The 17,602-nt window shown below is 39.7% G+C and overlaps 1 protein-coding gene across 3 annotated transcripts in view; it reads left to right on the top strand.

Moving 5' to 3' along the window:
- Pat1 (Protein interacting with APP tail-1) overlaps positions 1-17,602 on the top strand; it is a 362,655-nt gene that overhangs the window by 249,185 nt on the left and 95,868 nt on the right. For all 3 annotated transcript variants that reach the window (XM_067080970.1, XM_067080971.1, XM_067080969.1), the window contains one exon: positions 4,880-4,993. In XM_067080970.1, coding sequence (XP_066937071.1) covers positions 4,946-4,993 — 48 coding nt within the window. In that variant the 5' untranslated portion in view covers positions 4,880-4,945. The remainder of the gene's footprint in view (positions 1-4,879; positions 4,994-17,602) is intronic.

Raw genomic sequence — 17,602 nt, 5'->3', positions numbered from 1 at the left:
GAAGAAGTGGTGGAGAATACCAAGTCCCTCAAGAAGAATGGGAGGATTGAGAGAATGTGGTGGAGAACTTTTACATAGCGAAAACGAAGTTTCCATGGAAACAGTTCAGTCTGTCTTATCATCTATTCAGGGGACAGGCTTTTTGCTTACTTCCACATTAACAGCAAAAGTATCTGACGGGAGGATCAAGTATTCCAGGCCGAGTGCTGATGTTTTGTGTGCAGCACCACAGGTGAGCATGGGAGGATTTTTATGTAGGGGAAACGAAGTTTCGTATGGAAACAGTTCAGTCTGTCCTATCATCCATTCATCGAGGGGACTGGATGATATCTCTTGATATGAGAGATGCTTACTTCCACATTCCCATCAAGCAAGACTCGAGGAAGTATCTGAGATTCGTTTTTGGAAATCAAGTATTCCAGTTTCGAGTGCTATGTTTCGGCGTGTCAACAGCATCACAGGTGTTCACCCGAGTTCTCGCCCCATTATCCAATTGTCTTCATTTGCTGGGAGTGAATATTTCCCCATACCTGGAAGATTGGTTGATATGTTCGCCCACAAGAGAGAGCAGCATGGAGGCCCTTCAAAGGACTTTGCTTTTGACTCAGGATCTAGGTTTGCTGTTAAACCTTCAAAAATCCCAACTGACTCCCTCTCAACAGATTCTGTATTAGGGAATGAAGATCAACCCTCAGAATTTTCAGGCTTCTCCCTCCCCCAAAAGAATAGAAGCCTGTATGAAGAAAGTCAACCTTTTCCTTTCCCTGCAGAAGTGTTCAGCCACTCAATGGATGAGTCTTCTGGGCACTCTGTCGTCGATCGAGCAGTTTGTGAGGTTGGGAAGGCTGAATATGTGCATTTTCCCAATAACGCAAGAGATAAAGGAGGACCTGTGTTGGTGGAACTCCGCAAGCAGACTTTTGGAGGGAAAGACTTTCAGCAGTGAACCCTACCTAAACTTCTCCGACGCGTCGGACATAGGTTGGGAAGCTCTCCTGGAGGGAAAAGAAGTTTCAGGAGTTTGGCCCCAACAGGGGAAAAATCTTACAAAAACATCAAGGAACTAAAAGTGATCCATTTGGGACTGCAACATTTTGCAAGAGAAGTACACGACAAAGTAGTTATGGTTCATGCTGGGCAACACAAGAGCCTTACCTTATATAAGACCGGGGATGGGACTCACTCATTCTCTCTTTGTGAGACAGCCAGGAGTCTCTACTTTGGGTCAGATCAGAACCAGGCCCAGCTGTTAAGGCCATTCATTCAGGGAAGTGCAACATATTGGCAGATGAACTCAGTCATCATAAGCAAATTCTCCTGACAGAGTGGACCCTGGACCGTCGGGTATGCTCCGACCTGTGGAAGTTGTGGGGAGAACCGATGGTGGATTTGTTTGTGACACCCAGAAACCACTGTCCCCCTGTTCTGCTCACCTTTTCTGAACCCTCGAGCCTGGGCAACTGATGCAATGATGCAAAATTGGTCAGGCCTGGATGTGTATGCCTTCCCTCCATTCGGGATGGTGAGGGAGGTACTAAAGAACCTCTAATTGCATCAAAGCACCAGGATGACATTGATAGCTCCCTTCTGGCTGAGGAAAGAATGGTTCCCAGAGCTTCTCTAGCTGCTAGTAGACTTCCCACCCCTTCTTCGAGCAATCTCAAGTCTACTCAGACAACCTCATTACAGGACATTTTATCAGGACACATCCACTCTGGCCCTGACAGGGTTTTGACTATCCACAGCTCTTGTGAGTGAAAGGCTTTTCAAGAGCTGTGGCAGAAGCTATTTCTAAATGTAGACAAAATTCTACTAACAAAGTCTACCAGGTGAAGTGGGCAGTGTTTAGACCTTGGTGTAAGAAGAATAACATCTTACTTCTAAAACCACTATACAGTAACTCAAGTGGTGGACTTTCTAATTTACTTGAGATCCACCAGGGTCCTTTCTTTGTCTATGATAAAAGGATATAGAGCTATGCTTAGCTCAGTCTTTAGACACAGAGGTTTAGACATTTCTTCCAACCAGGATCTCTCAGATCTTATTAAGTCTTTTGACACAACCAAGGTTAACAAGGAGGAGATATGCCCTTGGTCATTAGATGTAGTCCTCAGGTGGCTGTCTGACTCATGATTCGAACCCATGAGTTCATCATGTTGAAGGATCTGACTAAGGAGACTATTTTTCTGGTTGCTCTAGCCACTGCGAGAAGAGTGTCGATCTTCATGCAGTAGGCAGAAGGATAGGTTTTTCTCAAGGTGATGTTGTCTGTTCCCTTGCCCTTGGCTTCTTGGCAAAAAACAAGAATCCTTCACAGCCATGGCCTTGTTCTTTTGCTAGTAAAGGTTTATTGAACATCCTGGGTCCAGAGAAAGAGGAGAAAAGTCTGTGCCCAGTAAGAGTGCTTAAATATTACATCAAGAGGACAGAGAAGATTAGAGGCCCAGCAAGGAATCTTTTGTGTTCGGTTAAGAACCTGTCCATGCCTATCTAAAAACGATTTATCTTTTTTTGTAAGAGACCTGATTCTTGAAATGCACACTCAAATTGGAGAGAATGTTCTGCATGGGCTAAAAGTTAGAGCTCACGACATGAGAGCAGTGGGTACATCAGTTGTTTTTAAGCACAATCTCTCTCTCACTTCAATCATACAGACTACATTCTGGAAATGTAGGTCTGTTTTTGCCATGCATTATTTGCAAGACATGGAGACGACTTACGAAGACTGCAGTACACTTGGACCGTTTTCCGTGGCTGGCGTGGTTTTCGGGAAGGGAACATGGAAAGCAACACTTCTGCTTTTTCTTCGCCTTGACAAGGTGTAGAGTTCATGGGATGCCTGGAGGGTACAAGGTACCTAGAGTGCCCACCAGTTTTTTTTCATGTAGAGTGATTGTTTATTTATACAGTATATGTGCCTTTTATGTGTGGTGTAGGTGACTATTTCTCTGGTTTTGTTTTTATTGTGTAGGGGCATATTATTGCAGGCTTTGTTAATGATCGGAGCGTTGCAAAGTTTACTTTTTCTTCGTTAGCAGTACTCCTCCGCTATGAAGTCACTCACTTCAGTTTGGCTATACCGTTACGCCGCTACTCAGATCAACCAGAGGCAGTATCTACCTGAGCAGCTCTTCACCAGGTAAGAAACAACAAGCATTGTTTCAATTGCCTATTTTTTCTGTTCTCATTTCATTATCATTATTGATGTCTAGAGTACAAGATGTCCATGAATCCCCTCCTTCAATGTGGATTCAGCTAAGTAATTACTGGGTAAGTTACTCATATAGAAATGACATTTTTATATAATAAAATAAAGTTTTATATATACTTACCCAGTAATTACAAATGGAGCCTGCTCTCCTCTCCTCACATGGATTTTAGAGCATAAACAAAAGTGAAGCTCTTGCTTAGTTGTTTTCTCTTTCACGCCAAAGTGGGTGGGGTTAGTCACCTACATAAACAAAAGAGATGAAGCACCAAGTTAGAAACCTTAGCTAAGTAATTACTGGGTAAGTATATATAAACTATTTTTATAAAAATGTCATTTTTATAATTATGAAAAGGACCTTAGAATAAAGTCTAATTTAACTAACAATTTACTGAATATCCTTGTAAAAGTCCAGGAACATATCATTTAACTAGTGTATGTTGCTGAATTAGAAATCATTGCCAACGTGTATCTGATTGCAGCAAGTTTGCTCTCGGTCATAGAAGTAGCCTTCAAAGAATGCTTTGTGTCAGCAAAATGAAACCTCTGTCTACAAATTAGAAACTAGGTTATGACTTGGTAAATGGCAGTACTGTATGGGTTGTGATAGTGAAGTGGAAGGGATTTAAAAACCAAATCAGGAACATGGCTGGCCTATTGCTCAGAATGATGAAAAGAGTGTAGTTGTAACATATTTTGGGCAGGAAAATTAGTGAAAAGACTAAAAATATCAAAACAGTGTACAGTTTACAAATGTGACACAAAATTAAGATTATTTTTTAGGTGCCATGATGGATAACATTCCCACCATTTTTGGAAGTAAATGTTTAAAGATGGAAAAATAAATCTTTTAATTAACCAGCTCCCAGCAGTTTGTCTATAGGTGTTTAATCCATTTGATGCTGGTTTGTGAGGGCATATCTTTGGAAAAGTTGGGGGGGAATGCTGATATGTATATAAAAAGCAGCAGACATCTAAAAAACACAGTTCTTTACCATCTTTGAGAATGGGATTAATGGATTATGAAAATTTAAAAATATGTAGGACAACAATACTTGAGTCATCATGAAGGATAATTTTATTTTCCATGCAGATCATGAATTGCGGTCAATTCCACCTTTGGTGATAACATCTGTCATATGTATTCCACAACTCATATTAGTGTTCTGTCTTGTGCTTACTTAGTCATCCTCACATAGTTTTTTGGAGTCTTTGGTTATTTTTCTTATTATGAGTTCCTTTTGTTTGTGACAGATGCTAACAGAAATCTTTATTACCCATACTCCAATGGTAATATCTTCATTTCTCTTTTGTATACTAAGTTTTAGTTTTTATCTAATCATGCTCTCCAGTGATCTGGGATGCAGCATGTTTTCTTTTCATTATTGCTGTTAGTATTTCTTATTAAAATCTTTAATGATTCCATGTTTTCCCAAGAAATATCCTTGCTGGCTGCTAAAGTGAGCATTGAATGTGGGAGTTTTTTTATGTAAATGTATCAAATTTTTAAAACCATTCAAAAGAAAAATGTGTGTAGTGTATATATTTTGTTTGTTAATATTCAAAATTTAAAGTTTTTATAACTACATATACTATGTCTTCTGATAGTTTGTCTACTAATGAGGGAGTTTTATGTACTGCGTATTTTATATTAAAACTTATTTTCCACAGTTATATGAATATGGATGTCTATCGCAACTTCGAGAAGAGCTCTGTGATCTGGATGTTCTTGCCCGCATGCTCAAAGTTGTGGACAAGAGACATCTCTTACATCACTGCTTTCAGGTCAGTTGATTTATTATTATTATTATTATTATTATTATTATTATTATTATTATTATTATTATTATGTTATAGAAAAATCCACAGTGATACAGATAATTTGTACTGTTTGTAAAAGATGAAAACAAAGACTTTCAAACAGCTGAACAGTGTTCTTCCTCAATGTTTACATTAAAATGAATAGCAAGAGGGGAGTTTTATTAAGAAGAGTTTTGAAAACAGGACAGGGCGAGAGATTAATGACCCATCACCAAAGTATTGCTCTGTGTTTTTAAGTGATTCCATATTTAATTGGCAGTTGTGCCAACCTCCTCAATCTTATACCTTGTGATGCTGCAACTGCATTTATCCTACTTTCAACATTGTGAATGTCTTAGCATTACACTTGCAAAGCAAGCCATGATGGTAATTATCTCAACTGGAGACCTCTCATAGAATAGAATTATCGTGCAGATAAAAAATAGGCAGGGTTAGAAGAAATTAAATGTAAGATAATTTCTAAAATAAAGTTAGATTTCAAGGTAATGCATTTCCATATCATCAGATGTTAACTTCCATTTATTTGATAATGGGGAAAATATGGAAGAGTACATAGATTATTTAGCTAAGATACACTGTCTTATGAGAGATCACATTAATAACTGTGTAATTACTATTGGTGACTTCAGTGCCCATCTGCAGTCAAGATTTGGTGAAGAGCTTATTCAATTTTGCAATGAATATAAGTATAGTGTAGCTGATGTGCAGTTGTTGCCACAGGACACTTTCACTTGAGTGAGTGATGCCACGGGCCACACTCGGTTGCTAGATCATGTTGTTTGCCCCTTATCTCTGATGGGGAAGTTTCAGCGGATCCAAGTGAATCATAACCTAATTGGATTTGACCATGATGCATTATGTGTTTCCATTGACTTGTCCTATCAGACACCTGTGACAACTTTAGAACTGAATAATTCGATAAATTATACTGGTCGTAATAAAAATTACTATTATTTTAAAACAGAAAATTCATTAAAGTGCATTCCTTTGCCATATGAATCCTTTTCGTGCTGAGATCCTGTGTGTTGAAGTCTGGTACACAGATCATTAATACGTGATTATTATAATAATATTATTACAGCCTTATTGTCATCTGATAGTGCATTACAGTCAAAACCTAATTATGAGAAGATCCTTGGGTGGAATGAATTGGTAGATGACCATCACAGAGAGGTAAGAGACAGTTGTAAATGGTGGAGGGACAATGGTAAACCACGCTATGGTCCCATATACAAGCAGTCCCCCCCAGTTATTGGTGGGCTTGGTTATTGGCAATCTTGTTTTTCAGCATTTGTCCAGCGATGAAAATCCGATATGCACTGATTTCTGCTTATCGGCGCCAATAAGCGGGTATTGGCACCAATACGTACCTTACAGAGGCCTCAATGCCAATTTTCGCTTATCCCCATGCCATCGGAACGGAACCCCTGCTGATAACCGGTTACTGCCTGTACTGGGAAATGACGTGTTCAAGACTATGTTTTAAGTGGGCTTTGGAATACTGTAAAAGGCAAAGGAAAAACATTGTAAATGGGAAGATTATGAATAATTTAAAAGGGAGATCAAGAATTTTTTGGAAGGAAATTAACAAGAAGAAAAATATTAAATCTAAGCTACCTGAATGTGTTGAAAATGCCTCTGGAAAAGTTAAGTATATCTTAGTTTAACTAGACCACTGAGCTGATTAACAGCTCTCCTAGGGCTGGCCTGAAGGATTAGATTTATTTTACATGGCTAAGAACCAACTGGTTACCTAGCAACGGCACCTACAGCTTATTGTGGAATCTGAACCACATTATGACGAGAAATGAATTTCTGTCACCAGAAATAAATTTCTCTAATTCTTCACTGGCTGGTAGGGGAGTCGAACGCTGGCCCAACAGCGTGCTAGCCAAGAACTCTACCCACCCCTCCAACAAAGAACTAATGCTTCTGGAAGTAATGCTATTTGTGACTTGTGGAGCAGCCACTATAAGGTGATATTTAATGATGATTCGCATTGTAAATCCACTCCTATCCAGGCGTGGTCATACTGAAGTCACAGTTGATGATGTAAAAAGGGCAGTTAAAGAAATAAATGCAAATAACAGTCCTGGCCATGATGGGTTAACTGCTGAACACCTTGTATGCACCCACCCTGTGTTGTGCATTTTATTGAGTTTATACTTTTTAATTGTTGTTTTGGTCACTCACTTCTTCTTGAAGAGTTGTTGAGAATTATGATTGTTCCTGTCATTAAGGATAAAAATGGAGACATCAACAGTTTAAGTAATATGTAGACCAATTTCTCTCTCAACAGTTTTGTCAAAGGTATTGGAGGCAGTTATTACTGATAAATGTCCAGCTTTCTTGCCTACTTCAGATCATCAGTTTGCATATAAGGCAAAACATGGAACTGAGATTGCCATAACTATTCTGAAAAATGCGTCTATTGAATACAATAGATGCAGTACACATGTATATTCTTGTTTTATGGATATGTCGAAGGCATATGACAATATGTCATAAATATTTATTTGAAATACTGTAATGCTAAAAAGGGGTTTTCTAGCTTATATTGTTAATATATTTTACAGTACTGGTATTCAACCCATAACATGAATGTAAAATGGCTCAAGGATATATCGGAAGAATTAGTGTTACTTGTGGAGTAAAACAGTGCTCTATGCTATCACCCCATCTTTTCAGCTTATACTGTATATGGATGGTGTATTGGAAAAGCTAAGTAGTCACAAAATTGGCAGCGTCCTGTGTAGTGAGATTGCCAACCATATAATTTATGCTGATGATATTGTTATGTTTTGTCCATCGCTGAGTGGTTTGCAGTACCTGGTTGATGAGTGCTCTAAATACATAAATTCCGTGAAATTAAATGTAATTGCTCAAAAGACTAAATGTATGGTTCTCAGCAATTGCAAGAACAATGAACTGCCACAAAATCATGTTAACATTAATGGTGTTGCAATTGAATATGAAAAAGAAATTAAGTATTTGGGTTTCACCCTCACCTCCAATAACAATGATGAATATCATGTTGCAAACTTGTGTAGGGGTTTGTGCATTAGAGCAAATATGCTACTGCAAAACTTCTCAGAATGCACAGCTGATGTTTAATGCTTTCTATTCAAGATTTTTTGCGTGTCCTTTCATTTTGTATCCCTAGCTTTTAAAGTAAAGATGTCAAGCCTTGCCAAGTTAAGAGTGTGTTTAATAATAGTATCAGAAGGTTGTTTAACTTGACATCGCGATCTAGCATTTCCCATTTTTGCGTTCAGCTTGGTATACCAACCATTTAATGAGATAAGATGCAAAGCGGAGGTGAGCTTCTTAGATAGAATGAAGGCATCAAGTAACAATATGGTAAAAAACCTTACTAACATGCTGATGATCAATGATAATTTTGTTTTTAGGATAAGGAGGGCTTGATATTGTTAAATGCACATGTATTAAACCTGTAATTTTTTTGTATCTACTTTTAGTATTTTTAGGTTAACTTTTATATATAGAATTCACTCCAGTGTATTTTATGCAAAATAAAACCTTTTTGATAGCTTAGTCGCTTGTTTCCTCCTCAAGTAGTTAACTTCCATGGTCTACCAGAGCTCCATGGTGACCAAACTAATATCAAAGAATTCTCTTCTAGTTGTTCTTTTTGGCTAGGTATTGTGCCATAGTTCTTTTTGGCCAGGTATTGTGCCGTAATGATTAACATTGTAACAAATGATGGAGTATATAATGGACTCAAAGATAAGAGGGCACTTTCCCTTATCTTCAGCGAAGCTGAACCCAGTTTTTCCAACATCAAAAGAACCTGCAAGAAAGAAGTGACTATTGCACAAGGGCGTCCGCCCTCTTGTTTACAAGCGGGCCATTAAAGACCAAGGAACCATAACTCTTTTGGTCTATAGCGAACAGTTCACATCATTACCAGTGCTTCGAAAAAAATCTACTTTTTTCTCCGATTTCATTATTGAGGATCATGGAAACATCAAAAATAGCAAGATAAGCACTTAACATTAAGTTCCAGTTAAAAGTTTTAGTTTTTAACTGCCCCTTCCTAAGGTTCCAGATAGGGAAAGATATGTACAGATTCAGTCATGCCCTTAGAGCTAAACATTGCCTAAAGAATATTTTACAAAATTAACAACAGTATTTGTTCGAGAACTCACACAAAAAAGAAGTAGAATTAATAGCCTACCTAGACAACTGGTTGATCTGGGGGCCCACAAGAAAAGTGCTTGAAAAACCTAAGAGCAATGGTCAACAGACTGTAGTCAAAAGGTTTTATAATAAATTGGAAAAAATCCCGCCTCACACCCAGCAGACGCTTTCAGTGGCTGGGACTGTGTTGGGATGCTCTTTATGGACTGTTGTCTCTCCCCATCATACTCAAAACAGAGTAAGGCAAGTCCTCAAAAGGTTCCTTGCACAGCCCAGAGTTTCCAGATGGCAATTAGAACATATGATGGGTCTGCTGCAGTTTGCATCAGTACAGTAAACCCCCCGTATTCGCGTTCTCATGGTTCGCGGACTCACGCATTCACAGGTTTCTCTGTGGAACATATCTACCCATCATTCATGGAAAATTCGCCCATTCGCGGTATTTTTCACTGAGAAATATTCACTAATTACTGTATTTTCATATAATTTTCATGAATAAATGCACTTTTTGTGATAAAACTATTAAAATACTCAGGTATAAGCATTTTTACAGGGTTTTTCTTGGTTTAAGCTATCAAAATGGGCAGTTCTAAGTGTGTTTAGATGGGTTTTAAGCATTCGCAGATTCGACCTATTCGCATGGGGGTGTGGGACGCATCCCCCACGAATACGGGGGGTTCACTGTAATAGATCCAATACTTAGATTGCAACTAAAAGTGTGAACAAATTCTGGTTATCGCATGCAAGAAAAAAGGTGCGAGACCGACATCATCAAAAGATTAAAAAAGTTGGGGAGATACTTCAGCCTTGGATCCGGAAGGAATCTTTGGCAAAACAGGTCACCCTGACTCCTCCGTCTGTATGAGTGACAATACACGCAGATGCTTGTTGACAGGTTGGGAGGATATTAGGTGGCAGGAAGGTGATCAGCTACTCTGAGGAATTCTTATATCAATTTCCTGGAGCTGGTGGCTGTCTCATTAAAATGGCAAATCCACACTCCTTTCCTGGGTCACATGATATTATGAAAGTAAGTACATCCTTGGCCTTCTTCAGAAATGTCTCTTTCGAAGAAGTCTCCGAATGTACAGGGTGGTCATCAGTTAAATTATTGCTACGTGATCGGAAATTTGACTACACTGTGTATCAGTGGTTGGCATGGTTAGTCTTAACCCCTAGATGCTATGGCAGAAAACCAGAGATCTTATTGACTGTGAGTATGCTAACTATCGCTGGGAGAAGGGCGACAGTACTGCAAACAAACCCAGCATGCTTAGGTAAGCCACTGTAGAACTACATCCTAAAATGTAAGTTTGTGTATAGTTTCTTGTTCTTTGGTACCAAAACCTGAAGAGTATTTGGAATAAAGAATGGGATTTGAAATCTGTGGCTTGGCCTAGCACCAGAAATGTTTTTTCCTTTGGGGTGTTGGGATTAAAAATTGAGAGCTTAAGCCTTTTTTGTCATCTGTCAGTTTCTTTGTAAAGCTCCTTGAGGACAAAACAAGCGACTATGCTATCAAAAAACAGGTTCTGACTTAGGAAAAACCTATTTTTGGTAGTCGCTGTTGAGTCCTCAAAACCCTTCCACTTCCCTGACGGAAAGGCATGGAATTTGGGCAGGGGATCATCCTGCATTGACCAACAAAGAGTAATGGCTTCTTAGTTTTTAATGGCCCGGTTGTAAACAAGAGGGTGGATGCTCGTGCACAATAGTCACTTCTCTTTCCTGCAGGTTCTTTTGACGTTGGAAAAATTGGGTTCAGCTTCGCTGAAGATAAGGGAATGTGCCCTCTTATCTTTGAGTCCATTATATACTCTATCATGTGTTATAATTTTAATCATTACAACTCAATACCTGGCTGAAAAGACCAACTAGAAGAGAATTCTTCGATATTAGTTTGGTCACCATGGAGCTCTGGTAGACCATGGAAGGTACCTCCTTGAGGACTCAATAGCGACTACCAAAAATAGGCTTTTCGTATGTCAAAACCTGTTTTATTATTACTGTATTATTATTATTATTATTATTATTATTATTATTATTATTATTATTATTGTTATTATTATTAACAAATGACGCCAAAAACAATAAGCTTATTCTGCAACATTGTTGTCCTGAGGTATGATACAGCCATTGTTTAACCCAGTCTACTAAATGTTTTACACTAAAAAACCAAAGGTCTCCACTACTGGACAGTGTTCTATAGATGATGATGAGTATTTTACACTTCTTGACTCAAAAGAATTGGTTGCAAAAGTTGATTGTAGAATTTTCATAATTCAGTATAGCTCATAAAGTTGCTTAAGCAAGTAATCTTGCTATGGTCAAAATTACTGATAGGAAGCAGACCATCACCACTCAAAGCCATTCTTCTTAGGTGATGAAGATGTGGATGCTATAAGCATTTTGACATCATAATCCAGAAGAGGTGTAATAAACAGTTGATACAGGGGACATTGTTATATCATTGTAGATACAAGGATCCTTACAAATTACATATACAGTACAGAACTTTCTAGCGATGACGATAACCAGATTTTCGTCGCTGATAACCAGTTATTGGCAGTGATCGCCTCTTATTGGCAGCGCTGATCACCATTATCGCCGATTTTCGGTTAGTGGCGATTTTCGGTTGTCGTCACACCATCGGGAAAGGAACCCCGCCGATATCCGGGGACTGCCTGTATTATGTTATCCTTAATGTTATCACTACCGTAGTTAGACTACTATTAAAATTTTTGAAAGGTTACTGTAAGATAAAGGTTGCTGTTAGTGCAACTGTAACTTGATGTTTACATTTTCTCATTTGGGCTCGCATAGATAAAAGTTGATTTCATTGATATGGAATTATTCCTTGAATAGACTATTTATTATGAGATATGCCGATAATATATAAGGTAAAAATGTTTTTATTACCTTTATTATCAGTTTATTTCATAATGTGAATCTTTTCACGTGTGTCAGTGGTCATCGCACCAAGGTCGAGGCTAGCCTACCAATAAACATCACATAGAATTCAAGGTTTTATTTTTAGAATAAGTAGTATAAGATGACCCCCAATTTTTACGGGTGAAATTTAGGATTTAAAGGTCGTCTTATACACAGAAATATATGGTAGTTAACTGGTGGTTTGGGGGAAGTGAAGATATACCCCTCACTCACCTGCCATCACCAAGTGCTTTTTCTGTGGCTGACACCCAGTGAAGACATCTCTAGTAAATGGAGAAAAACTTGTAAAGGCGTTGCGAGGGACTAGAGCACATGTGTGGGCATTTTATGTCTCCTCTAATAATTGATCCATATAGGTATTGTTCTTCTTGTAGGGGTAGTGTTTGTTATCATCTCTTCCCTGTTAGGATTGTGTTGAGTGGTCTCCCTCACAGTGGGAGAGGTACAGTAGATAAACATTCACCTGCTTCTTCACATGGGAACAATCCTCTGGTGATTTCTTTTCTTCCCACCTCTGCTGTGCTTTTTCACACATCCTCTCCCCATCCAGCTCTCCATTGGTCCAGGAAGGGTACATGTTATTAGGCAGGAGCCTAACATATGCTCTCCTGTGCTGGTGAGCTGGGTACCTGGGCTGGTCTCTCCCACCATTTCCACTGACTTGTCTGCTTTTATACTAGGAATTTTCCAGTCCTACAGCATTAGAGGCAAGCAAGGTATGATCTAGGAGCAAGTGGAAGGATTGCAAGTGCTGTTCTTCCACCTCATTCTCCTCATCTGCATCTTCACCTTCATCTCTAGAAAGCAACGGTGTTTAGCCACCCATAGGTGACCCATCCAATGTTGGCAGGGCTGGCTTGGGTCTTACCAAGCACATTTGCTATCCTGTCCCAGCCTATTATCTCTTGAACAAGAGGACTGCATCCACCTCATCCACCAGTGTTTAGCCAGAAAGACACCTGGTTGATCCAGAGCTAACCTTTTGCTTGGTGTTTTTATGGTCCCTGGGCAGCCTGAATTCAAATGTGGTTCATATGTGTCAGGTCTCTGCTCGGCACTCACCAGTACCAGGACAGTCTGCTTGCTCACAATCATGCTGCTCCCTGCTCATCCATGGCTCACCACCACCACCCTTAGGATTCTACTGGCTTGACAGCACATGTACCTGTTCACTACTTTAGGCCTTACTGAACTGGCAAATGAGTGGATGGAATTCCCACTCACCTGACATGAGGCAACAATTTTTCCTTGGCTGTGGCAGATGACAGATGTGTATTACTGTATTTTACTGACTTGACAGTTGAAACTTTTCTTCTTTCCACTTTTGTATATGAGACGTTTGTGTCGTTTTATACCTTGATTGTAAACCAGGAAAGTGACTGATGGAGATGTGAAGGATGTAAGTGGGTATGTGGCCACTTTGTCTTGTATTGGTAGATCCCCACCATTTTTGTTTGTTTTACATGGGTAGATCCTGCAGTTTTGCAGAGTGTGGTGGCTAAGCTCCTTTGCTTTAAGAAAAGGGCTGACAGGAAACACAGAAAGGCCAAGAAGTGTTCACCTGTGGTGATAGTGGTGAGTGGGGGACCACTTCTACCGTAGACACCTCCAATTCTTTTTCGCCTTTTACCCAGGCTGCACCAACCCTCTCTCTGTTTGTTCTTTCTGTTCATTCTCGTCTGGCTTGATCTGAGATGGTATGCTCATGAAGGTAGGTGATCAGCAAGCTCTCATGACAGTGGTGGCTGGCTCAGGTACACATGCCACTCTCCACAGCGTAGATGCTAGCACTTGAGCGTGGTTCATTACTCCTTACCCTTACTTCTTGTGCCATTCCTGATATTTCTAAATCATTGGAATACTTGCAGGTGTGGCTATCCTTTGGTATTCTGTGAAAGCCACTGTTCATTACTTTTATGGACCACTTAGCAATAGCTAAGGTGTCACTTGTTCCTGCCTCAACTTTTCTCTTGCTGCAGCTAAGGAGAGTAAGACTCATGAACAGAGTAAGATGAAAAAACACTGGCACATTGCTTCTCTTTGTCATTAAGCTTTTTGTCATTCTTCCTTCTCCTCCTCTTCATCCTGCCAAGGGAAGGAGAAGAGAGGCCATAGAAGTATTCACACGAAGTTCCGTTAGACTTCAAGTGAGTGTCTTTCTTCTCTGAAAATTGTTAGTGGCATTCATTCATGTGCAGATGGGACTTATGCCATGAGTGGGGTTTACACAGGGTTTTCTGAGAAGGCTCAAGATCTAGGGTCTCACTGTTCCTTCCAAGATTTTCTGTGTTTATACTTCAGCAGAGGTATGTAGAGTGGAGTTGGTACAGTACTATCTTCTTGCTTGGGGTGTGCACACACTCTGGATCAATGCACTTGCTGACAAAGGGTTCACACCCTACTAGTCACAACTGTACTATACAGCTAGGTATCTTGTTAACTCTTTGCACATGATTGTGTAGACCCTGGGGTGGTTCCTGGTTTGTCCTGAACTCTTGATATGTTTGTGCATGATAGCATGTGTGTGCATTCACTCATGGCTTTTGTGGAAGGTTTGACCATGGTTCGGAACATGCTTGTTCCATTCATAAGTCAGTTGTTCTAATAGGTCTGCAGTCAGTGTTATGAGGCCCAGTCAATTGTGTTCATGATCCCAAGAGTGCTCATCAAGGCAAGTTGGTGTGTCAACTGTATTAGGATCCAATTCATGCCTTAGGTGGTTTATTGAGACTTAAGGATCCTTCTTTGAACTCACTTGTGTAATGATCTCAGGGAAGCAGCCACATTGCAGTCATCAAACCCAGTCTCACTTATAGAGCACACTTATTGTTGCTTTCTAGAGAAAGACTGTTGTTGTAGCTGCCATAGTCTCATTTTGATTGTTGTGTCTTAGACCAAGTAAATGGTCTGATCTCCAGATCAGACCATTGACCTGTTGCCTGCCAGATTGAGTAAGCTATTTCTCCCACCATTGACACACCAGAGAATGTTGAGACTTTTCACTTTCAGGTTGACTCGTCAGTCTGCAGACTGTCAAACGACCTGGCGAATTACAGTGCCATAACTTCGGAACATCAGCCGTAACCCAGAACTGATTTTTTGATGAATATATTTGAAAAAGCACCGCAGGTATGGAACGCCATAGGTCAAGACAGCTGTAACATGGGGACTACCTGTACTTCCTTTTTAGCTGCAAAGGTAGGAGCCATGGAGTCAGTCACCATGGCCTCCTTCCAGGTAGCTTCATAGCTCAACCTATGGTTGAACATGCTTTTTGACTTCACTGTTACTGGTGTCTCATGTGAGGATGAGAAGGCAAAGTTTTGGAGGTTGATGGTGCAAACCTTTGGATAAACTTTGATTTGATAGAGGAGCATAGAGAGAGAGGAGTGTAAACATACAGTTCCTGTATGTCTATGCTCCTCTCTTGACGAGGTAATCTGTGTCCTTCAGGACAGTTACAGATTAACGTTTGATGGACTGTGGTCTTCCCCACTCTGTTACTGGCCTTGTTTTTAGTCTGCCCTCCAAGTAGGATGGAACACGATGTAGTATTGATAAACAACACCATGACTGTAGTGGCATGCTCTGCAATTAGTTTCCTTTCAACTCTGCCAATGGGTCGATACAGATGCATGAGTGGGTGGTTCACCATGCCATCAAACTGTCAGCCAGATACATTCCAAGTAGGAGCAGTGTTTTGGCTGACCAGCTGAGCTGCCAAGGCCAGGTTGTAAGGACAGATTAGTTCCTACACCTTTGCATACTACAAAAGACTTTTTGAACTTTCTGAAGCACAGGTAAATGGCTTTTTCGCCACATGCTCCCAGTTTCTGCTGGTTTATTCGCCACATGCTCCCAGTTTTATGCTGGTTTACAGTAGTGGATTTTATAGTTCCAAGCTGTTGGCCTCAATTTTTGGAGACACTTAGGTCTTGGTAGTTCCAGGCCTTTAACCTCAATTCTTGAACACATTTATGTCACTTCTGAGGTATGAGAGTCTGTGCTGAATGGCCAGTCTTAATAGTTATTTTGTGGAAAGATGAACATTCTCATTGATTAGTTGAAAACTGATTGGGCAACTTCTTAGCAATGGTCAGCTCAACTGAGGCAATTGTTTTTGCAGAACCAAATATTTTTGCTGATGTTAAGAAGGTTGGTCACACCAGGTGCTCAGGAGCTTATATCTGCCACATTAAAAGTTTTAACCGCAGAAACAATTACCTCATGTAAGCTAAGGATGTGTAATGGTGGCTGTCTGTTTTGTCCAAGGACCGTCCCATTATAGTCACATCCTCTTTGCCTGAGCCACAGCGCAAATAATAGAACTTGTAGTATGAGATTCTGACATGGCTGATGGGCTCATTATGGTTGGTTTCATATTTACCAGAGATATTTTACAACCCTACTACAGGCAGTCCCCGGTTATCGCTGGGCTGGTTTATTGGGGATCCGGTTTTACAGGCTTGTCTAGCGATGAAAACTGGCAATTTTCGCCGCCGAAAATCACCAATTTCCGCTTATCAGTGCTGATAATTGGGTATTGGCACTGATACATACCAAACAGATGTGCCGATAACTGAAAATTGATGATTTTGGGAGATTTTTGGCACCGAAAATCACCAAAAAAGGCCTGAAAATCGCCGATTTTCGGTTGTCAGTGATTTTCGTTTATCGTCACTCCATCAAAACAGAACCCCGCCGATAACCTGGGACTGCCTGTGCAAGGTTCCTATCGAACCTGACTTCTCTTATAGTACAAAGATCATCTGATGTCTCAATTTCCTTCACTTAGGATGTTGTCTACTCAAAGTCATGATTTAAATACAGTATTCATACATACAGTGGCAAGGCCTTCTGCTCTGAAGAGCTACCTATGCACATGTAAAGTGATAGGGTTAAGGTACATAGATAAGATTTTACATAAAAGAATTATTTTCAGCCCCTTCACTTTTTAGTGAGTATCGACAATGCAGGGAATTATTTACCACTATAACCAGGAGAGGTGCTGCCCAGAGGGATGCATGTCTAAGCGAGGGTTGTTATTTTTTAATTTTTTTATGTGTATCAAGGAAGTTGCTGCAGCATATGTAAATTAGAGGATTTGTATTGAAAATAGGCTTTATATTTAAAGGTATCATCTGGGGGTTGATTACATGGAGATGGCATTTTTAACTCATGGATAAAAGCCTTCCTGTAAACAGTACACAATATGAGGTCAAATGAGTAAGACAAAAAGTATTCTTAGTTAATTATTTTAACTTTCAAATATTAGAGAATCATGTCCCCAAATAAAAAGAAAATGCTCAGTTATGTGTACAAAAAGCACCTAAGCTGTAGAAAATAAGATTCCCAAAGTCACTATGATGTTTGTGAAAGTTCACAGACATTTTATAAATTTTTGGTAAATAAAGTATACTGTATCACCATTTATTTAGTACCTTGTACTGTATGTATTGT

Source organism: Macrobrachium rosenbergii, chromosome 36 (genome assembly GCF_040412425.1).
Source record: "Macrobrachium rosenbergii isolate ZJJX-2024 chromosome 36, ASM4041242v1, whole genome shotgun sequence".
Classification (NCBI taxonomy): domain Eukaryota; kingdom Metazoa; phylum Arthropoda; class Malacostraca; order Decapoda; family Palaemonidae; genus Macrobrachium; species Macrobrachium rosenbergii.
This window is presented reverse-complemented; position numbering and strand designations above follow the sequence as displayed.